Below are 13,557 nucleotides of genomic sequence, written 5' to 3'. Positions count from 1 at the left end.
AAAAATGTATATACATATAAGAGAGATAGATAATTTAAAAAAAACATATTTAATTAAGTATAAAAAAGATAAAATATCCAGTTGCAGTTATATTTTGAGAATTATAATATCTTCTCGGAAGGTTTTAAACGTTATTTAAATCCATTTTGCAACAGTAACATGTAAATCGTTTATTTTGAAAGTGTTGTAAGTTCTGGTCTTTAAAACATTATGAGTCTCAGCAAAATAGACATAACTTGATACCTGCTATTATCGATTTTACCAAAGTTTCCGAGACTGAATTTCCACCAATTTACAAACCAGGAAATGCAATCGAGTCGGAATGAAGGAGAGTTTTTTACGCAGTTTTTAATTCGTAGAGAGAAAATATATCCGTAAAATATAAACGTAATAGCATATACGCGGTCATGCAAAAATATATTTAAATAAATAAATTCACATGACATTCGAAAAAATTTCTCTAATTATTATGATAGAGAATTATATTGCATTGTAATTGTATTATGATTATTGTTATACGATTTAGGATAATAATAAAATTTGTTAAAGATTGATTTCGCATCTATTATACATTCATATTAGAACGAGAAACATCCAAATACTTTATTATAATAATTTTTCCTCATAACCATTGTCAATCAATATCGCTACAGATTTTTTCAACTGAAAATTAATCAATCATTCAATTAACAGATTTCCTCGTCGGTTCGACGAACGCTATTATTTATAAGCATTGTAAGAAGAAATTTAATTAAAATAACATTTTTCCGGAATCTGCACATGACAGGCGATCAATTATGACAGTCCGAGAGGAGGGGTATCGGTTATCACGGAGAAGGGCGAAGTAACGACGTCGTACCTTTTAATTCAACGTGCTCAACCAGCGGATAGCGGACAATACACCTGCCATCCCAGTAACGCCAACACAAAGACAGTCTTAGTTCATGTACTTAATGGTATGTATACTTCTTAATCTTATAACGCACCTGCTATTACGTTGTTATAATGTATGTACAGCGGCTTAATATATCTAATGGTTTTTCTCTACTCGTTATTCAGCTTACTCGATTGTTCAATGTATTACGAAAAATAAATACTCCCTTACAAAACTGTTATTAAAAAAAGTGAAAAGAAAGAGATATTTATCTCTTCTGATTCTTACAGGGGAACATCCGGCTGCGATGCAACACGGCGGACAGTTAAGATTAGCCAATTTACCTTTTGTAATGATCTCGACCACGCTTTTGACCTTTTTGAATCATCCTTATTAGACGTAGAAGTGGACCATTATAAATGTTAGTTTGAGATATCCAAATTTATTTTTTGTTTGTTTTTTTATTATTCGATTTTCGTGAAAAGAAGCATGAATATCTATTAAACACTCTACAGAAAAAAAACTCGTATGAATAAAAGATCGATAAAATATACTGCAAGTTGAAAAGCCTTTTTACGATAAAACATGTGACTTATTACTTTTTTTTTACATTGGTTTTAATATATTGTATGTTTAAATATAAATATTTAAAATACTGCTATATCATTCTTTATCATTTACTGTTATCAAATTTAAAATTAAAAATTTTTAAATTGAAGTGTTTTTATAAATATATTTCTCAATAAAATGTTTTCGGTCCTTTTTATATTAAATATATTCTTTGCAGATTTATAAACTTGTATTATCTACGTCAATAAGAGCGTACCTCGCAAAAATTTATAGATGAATAGAATAGGTGAAAAAAGTTTTACCTTGAAATGGAAGACATCCATTAAAAGAAATATAAAAACAAAACGGAGATAACAAAATCGAAAAAAGACGGAACCACTTTGCAACAACGATGTAAAAACTACTAAAAACGAAACTACGAAACAGATTTTTGTTATTGCTAAAACACCGTTAAAATGTATGATCTGGATGTGATTGGATGAAGACAGGGTAACGAAAATCGGATATATTTGAAAATATAATAATTGTCGATTATTTAATTTGGAAGGTTCATATCCAAGCAGCAAGTAGTGTTAAATTTACTTTATCACAGTTTACAAGACAATACGTTGTGCTTGCCAAAAAAAACATACATGTTACTGTTTATAAACATATTAGATATTTTAACATAGAGATATGTTAAAATTTATCATTATGTTGCGAGAACGCGTACGAGAATATATATATATATATATATATATATATATATATATATATATATATATATGATACAATGTAAAGCTGCGCTAAAATAAAAACATACTAAATAACGCGTGACTGAGCATGTCATGAAATAATGGGGTCATTCACTTGAACGATACAAGTTTTTAAAAGACAATTATTTCTCAATTTCTGTTGTATTTCGTAACAAAATTATAAAAAAAATGCGTTTTGACCATCCAATATGAATATTATGATCATGTCAGAATTCTATTGATCTGACGACATATTTCTTCACTCTAATAATACTTTATTTTATATTAAACATTTATTTGACAGCAAGAATTTGCGTCGCTTCGAATGACTGTTGTAAAGGCAATTAATCCAAAGGCGATAAGTAACATAAAAGACCATAATATTATATAATTTTTTTAATTTATCATGATTATATATAATTATATATAACATTTGAAATTATCGAAGAATGTTTGGCCCTGTTTGCTGTACGATATCATATATTATACGGACATCGACATGTAATATATCTTCACACATTTTATGTAATAAGTTATGTATGAATATATAATATGTTATGTGTGCAAAACTAAACAAACTATAAAGTCTGGATAATCATGTAAAAAGAAATACAAATCCGCTTGGTTCTTACATAATGTTAGATTATATACCTTGAAAATTTTGTTTGTATAACGAGAAAAGGGAGACAGAGTTAAATAAACGGTTTGAGATTTACAGCAGCTTGTCCTCAGGATATGCCTGTATGTCGTTGCCGCCGTGCAAATTAAAATTAGAATGTCAGTATGTGTGTATCGTGCGTTTCGCTGCGAAATTTATATGAACAATTTGAGACAGTCATGTCTACTTCTTAATTTGAATCTAGATAATAGCTGATTGTTATTTCGTGCAAATAAATCTATTATGATTAAACCATACGTATCAATCGTGTGTCATTTAAAATTTAAAGTATATATTGTTTTCTTCTTTTTTCGTGTATATATGACATATTCAAGAATTGATAAAAGAGGTTGTTAATATTAAATCAAATCTGAAATAATTAACAGATAGAATGTTTTAATTAAGAATTACGGCGCCACAAAATTAAGTACTCGATCAAAATAATGTATTCAATGTTACACAGATAAACGTAAGCTTTTTCCCACAATGAAACTTTTCTGCTATATATGTAATTCAATATTCAAGTATTCCGATATTCATTTTTATTTCGTTTTGTATGTAACCGGAACAGAGAACGCGCGTTTTAATTGAAACATCCTGTAAATATTTTTGTGTAAAAAAAGAAACATCTTTTTTTAGCTGTATTGTATGACTTCATTCAATATGTTACTTATGCCCTTTAGTTTTTAGTACATGATTCATTGAGTTTAAACAAAAATTGAAATAATTTATGTTAAAACAAAAAAACCTTTCCTGTAAGGAGTACTGTTTGTAATTTATTCATAATCGATTCTTACATTAAACAAATGGAGCAATATATTCTGTCTGATATATATTGAGCATCGTTTTATAACAGCTCACACAGTTTGTAATGGATCCCTGTCCATTTCAGATAGACACACTTTGACAGATCCTTGTAAAGCACAATCTAATATCGAAGCAAATATCTTCAAAAAACCACGTTCCGAATCAGAGTGATTTGTTAATATAACATGGATCCCGCGATGTACGGCATCTAATATATCATGATGCAACATTTCACCCGTAAGATACAAGTCTGCAGATGCGTCTTTCAATATCGTGACGCCCGCTCCGGCACATAGTGCAACGCTGTTAATATAACCATCTAAAATCATAATAATCATATAAAACAGTGTGATTACATACTTTCATTTTTTTTCTTTTTTTTTGAATGATAATATTTTTATTAAAACTTACCTGCACCGTGTGCACGCGCTAATCTTACGTGCTTCAGATTTGTACGTTGCTTTACTAAATTCACCGCTTCGTCGATAGATATTCGGTTCTTCAAGGTGCATAGTCTTCCCATTCCATAATTCGTATTATTTGCATCCGGCTGAATCGGTATCCTGCTCTCAAGCTCTTAAAATGATATTTTTATAAGGGATAAAATATTAACATATTAATAAATGACTCAGATGCTGTAAAATTTTTTTTTTACCAAAAGCTTCCGCTAACCAGTCATTTACACCGCCTTTTACAGAATCAAAACTCGTGTGCGGAGAAAAGACAGCGATTTTATTTTCCAGACATCTTGCCACTATTCGTTCCTATTGTATATAGATACAAATTAAAAATCGCAATAATTTTCTAACAATCTTACAGAGATATTTCTAACAATCTATATTTTTTAACGATTTTATAGAGGTGATACCTTCCAAGATCGAGTTGTAATAGACTTCAATGGAGTAAATATTAATGGATGATACGTAATGATTAAATCAGTTTTTAATTTAATGGCTTCATCCATAACATTTTCGGTTAAATCATTCGTCAGTAAAATGCATGACACATTTTTGGGTTCTGTGGGTTCAATCAATAATCCGACATTGTCCCACGAAGCTGCGAGCGAGGTGTCCGCAAATTCATGTATTGCTTCCACAATATTCTTCAAAGGCATGCCAATTTTATCTCTTGCAATGTTACTCATCATGTGTCTATGCTGATTGATATATTTATACTCTTTAATATATCTGTGTCGTACGTAAAAAATATTGCAAAATAATCCCGCGTTGTATAAGCGTTTTAACATTTATGTGTAATCCTAAAATGAAGATGTGACATCAGATGATATATGATTTATACATTCAAAAGTGATAACAAGGACAAAATATAATAGTCAGATATTTAAAATCATTATTTATTTACAGAATTTGTTACAAAATATTCAATATTTATAGAAATATAAAGATATTGAGTAAAGGCTGTTGAACATAATGAAAATAATTTCCTTTTTTGCAGTATTTTTGATATAAAAAAAATTGATTTCCAATTTAATATTTATTATATATTCCACTATTCTTGGGTTTCTCTGTTTAAATGAGAAAGACAAAATGGCATTGCAAATAAAATAAAATTATATCTTTATAGTTTTATTCTTTATAATTGTAAAACCATATCTTCACTGAACTATCATCGCTTGCAGAGGCAAATTGTCCAGGAATTGCAGGATTCCACTGAACACAATTAACATCTTGAGCATGTGCATTGTCCATTGAACAGATCATTGTAAAACTCGGTTGATGCGGATCACAGTCACTATCCTCCTTAAATATTCTAATTATGTCGTCGCCACATGCAGTCACTAATAAACCCGTAGTCTTACACCAGTCAATGTCGTAAATAGTTCTGGTATGATAGCCTGACAGTGTACAAATACATTTCCAAACAGATTCATTGTTTGGTGTAGGAATGCCTGTTTCATTTTCAGGTTTGTATTCTCGCCATATCTTTACTGTTTTATCGTCACTGCAGGTTGCTATTCGATTACCAATCTTATCCCATGAGAGACTCCATACTGTAGATGTATGAGATGATAAAGTTGCAACACATGACCAATCACTATCAGCCGCATCTTCTTTAAATATTTTTACTGTATTATCATAGCTTGCAGAAGCCAGAATCTCTTCATAAGGATGCCATCTCACCTAAACAAAAGGTTCCATTTTATAAGAATTATTTCCATTCTATATATTAATAAAACAAATTGAAAAGGATATTTTTTAATTAAATCATAGACAAATCTACATTAAACCATAATTTTTTTTTTCAATAGTTGAGTTTAGACATACCTTTTTTACATCTTGAGTATGAGCATTAATAACAGCAGCACACTCGTATTCATCATCATTCACTTCCCATACCCACACAGATTTGTCGCGACTACATGTAGCAAGTAATTGACCAGAGATTGACCAACTAACGCTTTTCACTTCGTTTTCATGCCCTTCTAATGTTGCATTACATTCAAATTGCCCTGACTTTTTATCCCATACTGCAGTAGTCGCATCAAAACTTGCTGATGCAATGTAATTACCACATGGGGACCAAGCTAATTCTCTAATGGTTCTAGAATGTCCTTCGGTAAGAATCATTTTTGTAACCCACTTAAGTCCCTCTAATCCCCATATTATAATTGTTTTATCCTCGCCGCAAGATGCTAAATAAGCACCTTTAGGATGCCAGCACACATTCCATACTCTGCCTCTGTGCCCAGTCAGAGTTTGCTTTAGTTCCAATGTATCCATTGTACCTGTAAACATCATAATTTATCGTATGGAAAACGATATTTATTAAAAATATTTCGTTAAAATATTGGGAAAAATATTTATGTAATACATAAATTCATAAATAATTTGTATAGAAACTTTAAAAACAAATTTTTTAAACATACAAATTAAACATAACTCGTTAGGATACATTGGAACTAAATAGCATAATATATAATTCTCACATCGCAAATATAATACATAAAATATTTATTTTGTTTTTCCAGCTAACCTCTTCACACATAGCAAGTAAAATTTGCTTGTAATGTCCATATAAGCGTATGTATGTATGTAACAATAATGAATGTAAGCACAGAATCATTTTGTTACATAAACATAATTGCATAAAAATTAAATAATAAAATACTCGATTAAAGTTATGTTTTTATTGTAGGTAATAATGGAATTGAAGTGTTGTAAACCCACCGTTTTACGCAATCTTTAACAATACTGAAGATATTTTAACAAATTATTAGTCACTAATTATTTGTATGTGCATAAATTTCAGCTAATATGTAGAATATTCTATAAAAATCTGATAAAACGTGATAAAAGATATATTGATACTCCGGTTGTATATGTGTTAATTTTATTTATCGATAAATATATAAATGTAATTTAACGGACAAACTGTCAGAGATTGTCACAGAGAGCGTTATCGTCTGCTTACACCATTCGCGCATGATCGTTGAGAATCGCGCTTCACAAAATCAAGGAAGTTAGCTACGGATAAAGTTTATATAGAATGTTCCAAAATCTCACAGGATGTCCTTTTAATGGCAGGTTCCCTAAAATCGATGTTTTCTTAGCGATGGAAAGAGGTCATTTTTTGCAAGTTTCCAATTTTTTCCATCATATATCCGTTCTCTATTATTGTTTGTAACTATAAAATCAATGCCTCGATATTATGGAAATATCTCATCAAATAAATCCGAGAAATTGCAAGGATATTCAAGAACTTTGAGACCGATTCCATAGAGAACATTACATAAAATATTTATTAAATATCCCGCCATTTTCCAGTTATATCGAAATAAGGTAATATATTCAATTCTATTTAATTTTTTTAGGAAATAATAGAAAGATAAAAGGAACAAATTTTCACATCGACCGATTATGATAAATTTATTTACAAAATGTAAATCGGACAACGTAACTTTTGATAAAAATAATAACTTGCTAATTATTTGTGAAATATCGAATTTAATTTAAATTTTTATTTTTAGTAATCAAGGTATTCATACGCATATTTTGTTTCATAATTTTACCGCGCTCGATATCAACTGTATATATACATGTGTACATGTTATTAATCCAATAATTATTCTCAAAGGCGCTGTTCGAATCATCGAAGCGCGCAATCGCTGTGACGATGCGCAGCAACGCACGTCATCATCGCGTCTTACCAAAAAGAGGAACGAGAATGTACATACGAGCGGGATAAGGTATATAATACAGGTATACAATATTTTTTATCGTTACGCGACATATACATACACAGACACATACACACATATATATATCAAAAGATAAATACTTAAAATATTGGCAAAAAAAAATAACAAATTATCGCGTCTTTTAAATTTGAGGCCTGTCTGCTGCCACGGTGCGGAGATGAGCGTAATCGCGATCGAGCGATCGAGTGATGGCGATGCCGGCGGTTGCTAACTAAAAATTGCAAGTGAAGTGGGAATTCGCAAGCGGCGTGGAAAGGAGGAGAGCGGCGTGGAAAGGAGGAGAGCGGCTCATTGTCAGTCGTCGCATTTGGTCGCATTCGCGTATACGGATACGGTGTGTTAACGTGTAACAAGCAACGCAGCGCGTACGAGAAGTGATATATAAGTGGAATTGCCTGCGACAGTCGGTGGCGAAAAGAAGGCGGCGCGACGACGGCGACGGTGGCGGTGCACGACGAGCATCGCGCGACGTCGACGACCTGCCAGGAAACACGACGACACCTGCTCATCTCGGCAAACGGGAGGCGGTACGGTGGATACGCGCGTACCTACGTACGTACATATGCACGAACGCGGATGGACGTATATACGTACAGCGACGGCCATACTCAAACAACGGCCGAACGGAGTGCGCGGCGCGAGAAATGAAGTGATAATAGAATCGAATTCGCGAGAGTAAAGAGATCTCGCGCGCGAGGCTACGTGAGACGGAGGAGAGACGAGAGAGAGACAAGCTGAAAGCTTGGTCGAATCGAGTGGGCGCGAGTGTACCGCGATATATCGGTGCGCGAGAGCAGCGAGCCAGCAGCAGTAGCAGCAGCAGCGAGAAGAACACGAAGGAGCGGCCGGAACAAGCGGAAGTGCGGGCCGTGCGTGCCTGCGTGCGAAAAAGTATTGGGAAAGGGGTAGCAGCGAGAGAGCGGGAGGCCTGAACGGGGATCCAGTTAACTTCGGTGAGATGAGCGCCAAGACGGACGTGAACAGACGGGTCTTGGCGATCCAGGCGAAGAAGAAACGGCACAAGCCTAGCAAGCGCAAGGGCAAGGCCAATTCCCAGAGTGATCAAGACGCACAGAGCTCCAAGGGACCGCGTAGCGGTCAAGAAGCGGCTGCCGCTACTGTCTTTGAATATTCCGATAGCAACCGCATGATGCGCGTCCTCACCGGCGACAACGGGACCAGGTAACCCAGATACGATTTGATTGGATCAACCGGCATCGAAGATGCTTCCGGACTTGTTACGTTACGCACCAATCGTAATATCGCGAACGATGACATGTTACGATTATGCACACTTTTTATTGCGGTCACAATTATACGGCATACATGATATAACGTATCACAAATCCGGATGCATATTAACGTTAGATGACAGTTCGTCGTTAAATCCCCTTGTTAACAATCGCGTTCAAACTTGTCTTAATTTGTTTCCTCAACGAGGAAACAAATTAAGACAAGTTGTTCTAAATATCTTTGTTACAGGGATTTTAATAAGTGAGTTTTTATGTTTTATATATATATATTTGTAATTATTGAATATTTTTTATGATTAACAATAGTTAATATAACAATGTAAAATAATTAAGCACGATTATCTCTGCAGCAATTATGGACAGTAATATAAATGATTATTTGTAATCTATGATGATTATGTATAATCTTTAAATTAATCAAAATTTTGATAAAAATTGCGTGTATTGTTACATGTAACTATTTTCTTGCTTTTTCAAATTAGCTTCTCAATTTTGTTATATTATGAATTGTTCCAAACATTATGTTCCAAACATTAGTGTTACTTAGTGTTTATGATATATCAATACATTTGTTGTAGATCGGAACCGTGTCATAGTTCTAGCAATGAAACAATAGAAGATGATGACGAAGTGTTCAGTAGCGAAGACGAGGAGCAAGAAGACAGCAGTGACTATTGTAAAGGTGGTTATCATCCTGTGAAGATAGGAGATCTCTTTTTAAATCGATATCATGTCACTCGTAAGCTCGGATGGGGTCACTTCTCCACTGTATGGCTCTGCTGGGATTTGCAGGTATAATAATGAATTTGATAATGAACTTTTTTTACATTTACATAAAATATACGAGACATCTTGAAACTGATTCTATACAGGATAAGCGTTTTGTAGCGCTTAAAATTGTGAAATCTGCATCCCATTTTACTGAGACTGCATTGGATGAAATTAAATTATTAAAAGATGTGCGCGATACAGATCCTCTTGATCCTAAGCGCAATAAGACCGTCCAGTTGCTCAATGACTTCAAGATCAGTGGCATAAATGGTCTGCATGTTTGCATGGTATTTGAAGTGCTTGGACATAATCTTCTTAAATTGATTATCAAGTCAAACTATAGAGGAATTCCAAGAAATAACGTAAAACGCATCATCAGACAAGTTCTTGAAGGTCTTGACTATCTTCATAATAAATGTAAGATTATGCTTAAATCGCATTGAAATTGTATATATTTAACTAACTTTCCGAAACAAAAAAAATATGTTATAACTGCAATTTATAAGATAAATTTATCATTATATATAATTATTATTATATAGATACCATTATATATGTTGAATTTTTTTCAGGTAAGATTATTCATACAGACATTAAACCCGAAAATGTTCTTGTATGTGTCGATGAGACTTATATACGAAAATTAGCTTGTGAAGCGACAGAACTGCATTCTATGGGAGCAAAGTTACCAGTGTCCCTGATTTCCACCGCGCCGAAAGAATTTCAAGAACCTATTCCGAATTCTAAAATGTCCAAGAACAAGAAAAAGAAATTAAAGAAGAAAGCCAAGCGCCAGAACGAACTTTTGAAGAAACAGATGGAACAAATCGAGGAATTAGAGGAGCAAAGTAAACTCGCGAATAGCATAAGAGAGAACGGGGAGGTTGAGACGAATAGTCTAGATCAGGATCTTAATACAGAAAGCATAGAAGATAATACGGAAAGCAAAGGTTCACCCGACATTTCGGAACCGTCCGCGCCTTCCTTACACATGAATGGAGTAGACGGTTTAGCAGGCGGCGAGAAAATACAAAATCCATCGCCCGAACAATCCGAAAAGATGGACAACGTGACTCTATGCGACGTGGAAAAAAGTTGCGGCGAAGGTATACTACCACCCGATGCTGAGGACACTGACGAATGTAGCGAAGGTAGATGTCACATAGAGCGAAGATGCTCGATCTATCTTTGTTTTTTACTACTAATTTTGTTCGTTATCCATCATCTTATTTTGTAGGTCGTAGATCATTTAATCCTCCGGAAAGCAAGCAATTGAAACGGGCGTTTGTGTCGCCCTTAGATCCCGCCATAATGGAATGCGAAGTTGATGTGAAGATAGCGGATCTCGGAAATGCGTGCTGGGTTCATAAAAAATTCACAGATGACATTCAAACTCGTCAGTACAGGTCGCTTGAGGTTTTATTAGGCTCCGGATACGATACCTCTGCTGATATATGGTCTACCGCTTGCATGGCGTTCGAATTGGCGACTGGTGATTATCTTTTTGAACCGCACAGTGGTAAAGACTACTGCAGGTAACGATTACAAGATTCATACATAGCAGTTGATGCAGTTATATAAACTTACTAAAAATCATTCTTTCATATTCTATTTGAAATCGAATCGATTGTTAATATTTCAGAGATGAAGATCATTTGGCCCATATAATCGAATTGCTAGGAGAAATACCGAGACGTATCGCTCTTTCGGGAAAGAACTCAAAGATATACTTTAATAAAAAAGGTGAATTGAAGCATATTACCGGGTTGAAACCGTGGGGCCTGTACGAAGTGTTGACGGAGAAATATGATTGGACGCCGAGCGAAGCGCGTGAGTTCGCAGAGTTCCTAACACCGATGCTCGAATTTAATCCGAGCATGCGAGCTACTGCAGCCGAGTGCCTGAAGCATCCGTGGCTGCAAATAAAAAAGTGATCACGTTTTTTATTATTTTATCTGTAATATCCTCCCCCTCCCTCCCCTCCTCCAACTCTCAACCCAATCTTACCGCCCAGTTATCGCGATTGTAAATCGAGAGTGTGATAGGAAGCCGAAAATACCTGCAAATGTTGGGTGTGCTATTTCACGTACTGAAAATTGTAATTCTGCGAGCTAATTTGCGTATGAAGAACAAGTGCATCATTTCAAGAATATACATACACATACACACATACACACATATTAGAAAACTGATATATGAATATGGGAACGAATTGTATCATATGTTGTTATATATTAATCATACGAGTGTATCTCCGCGTAAGGAATGCTACGAAACCGAAAATGTTTCAAGAAGATTGTTATATATCCTTTACAAAATGGTGATTTGACAATATCGCGAAAGTCGCCTCAAGGAAACTTTTCGAACGTAACGAGCGAAGTGTCGCAAAATCCGGAAATCGTTGAAGATCTTGCAACATTCCGCTGATTTCCATATATAAACGGCCGCGCACGTGCTTCCTAATATAACACTCTCAATATCATCGGCTGATTATGTGTAATTGCACACTTGTTAAATCGTGTTTTTAATTAGTGATGAGAAAACTTAAATTAAAAAAAATTTCATAGTAATTATATATATATATATATATTATATATATATATATATATATATATAATTTTTTGTATTCTCGTATCGCATTCTTCGTATTCGTCATTTAATTTATCTGTTGAATATTCCAAGAGTCGTGGGATCTACTCATAATGGACTGTGAAAGGGATTATTAGCGAACTCGGTAACGTGTTTAAAATTAGGACTCATTGCCTTGACTCAGTTATCTGTATATACTTTTATATATTGCACACACCGGTCGTTGTAAATTCTTGCCAACAAACTAGTCGAGAAATTGCAACAGGACAGAAACAGCTATTTAATTAATATTTTACGTTTATCTCAATATACGTGAATCGGTTAAAAACTCTACTAAACATAGATGTGCATGCAACAAGGGACTATATGCATGTATAAATTGAAATAGATTGATTTGTATATTGTAGATAATTCAGAGTTGGTCGCTAGATTCTTGGGATATTATAATTAACTTGGGTGCTAACTGGAATAAGACAATATGTATGCACTCAATTCAATGACACATTTTCGTTTAATTTGTGAAATTCGTATTTAATATTTAATATATATTGAAAAATATTACTTTTATTTATCGACGTTGTGTGAAAAATTAAGAAGTAAATTTTATTAGCAAGAAGCATCGATACAGAAAGGGCTGTGTATCATATATACATATATATATATGCTTTTGCAATTACATAAAAATAATGTGAAAAATATACTTACTGTAAGCACAGCTTACATACATACATGTGGCAATAAACTAATGTCATTATATATGTATATATATATAGTATGCAATTTACATCTAAAAAAATGCAATTTGTCTTGTTCCATTGTGCTCTATAAAAACGGTACACATTTCTAATAAACATTTCTGTTATAAACTTGTTTATGTCGCTCCAATGCGAACACCATATATATAATGTACATTGTACAACTACAAAAAGAGAATATCTATATCGCGGATAAGATATTGGTGAACACATAATGAACGATCGAAAGTAAGTAACGTTGATTTTCGTGCGAATCCTCTTATATCGTGTACATTGACTGACTACTGAAGCTCTCTGCCGATAATAATTGTCTTCTATTTTATAAAT

At 33.7% G+C, this 13,557-nt stretch overlaps 3 protein-coding genes across 11 annotated transcripts in view; 2 read left to right on the top strand and 1 right to left on the bottom strand.

Annotated features, from left to right (window-relative positions):
* The window catches only part of LOC126853376 (cell adhesion molecule DSCAML1-like), a 57,005-nt gene extending 54,842 nt beyond the window's left edge, over positions 1 to 2,163 (top strand). For 4 of the 5 annotated variants that reach the window (XM_050599043.1, XM_050599045.1, XM_050599047.1 and 1 more), the window contains exons 5-6: positions 788 to 956; positions 1,165 to 2,163. In XM_050599043.1, coding sequence (XP_050455000.1) covers positions 788 to 956; positions 1,165 to 1,271 — 276 coding nt within the window. In that variant the 3' untranslated portion in view covers positions 1,272 to 2,163. The remainder of the gene's footprint in view (positions 1 to 787; positions 957 to 1,164) is intronic. The other variant, XM_050599044.1, reaches the window with a different exon arrangement.
* Positions 2,164 to 3,585: 1,422 nt separating this feature from the next.
* On the bottom strand, positions 3,586 to 7,096 carry LOC126853374 (probable cytosolic iron-sulfur protein assembly protein Ciao1). Of its 5 annotated transcripts, none has more exons than XM_050599039.1 (5): positions 6,832 to 7,066; positions 4,512 to 4,901; positions 4,299 to 4,407; positions 4,055 to 4,219; positions 3,586 to 3,962 (listed from the first exon to the last, which is right to left on the bottom strand). In XM_050599039.1, the coding sequence occupies exons 2-5, from the start codon at positions 4,887 to 4,889 to the stop codon at positions 3,694 to 3,696; spliced, it is 921 nt and encodes a 306-aa protein (XP_050454996.1). In that variant the 5' UTR covers positions 4,890 to 4,901; positions 6,832 to 7,066; the 3' UTR covers positions 3,586 to 3,693. The 5 variants fall into 5 exon arrangements, with proteins under 5 accessions (XP_050454996.1, XP_050454998.1, XP_050454997.1 ...); XM_050599041.1 differs by lacking the exon at positions 6,832 to 7,066 and adding an exon at positions 6,638 to 6,812; XM_050599040.1 differs by lacking the exon at positions 6,832 to 7,066 and adding an exon at positions 6,309 to 6,389.
* A 203-nt stretch (positions 7,097 to 7,299) lies between these two features.
* LOC126853366 (SRSF protein kinase 3-like) lies at positions 7,300 to 12,169 on the top strand. The gene is made up of 8 exons (XM_050599028.1): positions 7,300 to 7,443; positions 7,739 to 7,863; positions 7,995 to 9,044; positions 9,694 to 9,907; positions 9,988 to 10,303; positions 10,459 to 11,037; positions 11,124 to 11,421; positions 11,529 to 12,169. The coding sequence occupies exons 3-8, from the start codon at positions 8,821 to 8,823 to the stop codon at positions 11,818 to 11,820; spliced, it is 1,923 nt and encodes a 640-aa protein (XP_050454985.1). The 5' UTR covers positions 7,300 to 7,443; positions 7,739 to 7,863; positions 7,995 to 8,820; the 3' UTR covers positions 11,821 to 12,169.
* The last annotated feature ends 1,388 nt before the right edge of the window (positions 12,170 to 13,557 follow it).

This window comes from Cataglyphis hispanica, chromosome 12, assembly GCF_021464435.1.
Source record: "Cataglyphis hispanica isolate Lineage 1 chromosome 12, ULB_Chis1_1.0, whole genome shotgun sequence".
Lineage (NCBI taxonomy): Eukaryota > Metazoa > Arthropoda > Insecta > Hymenoptera > Formicidae > Cataglyphis > Cataglyphis hispanica.
Note: the sequence above shows the minus strand (reverse complement) of the source record. Positions and strands in the feature narration are given on the sequence as shown.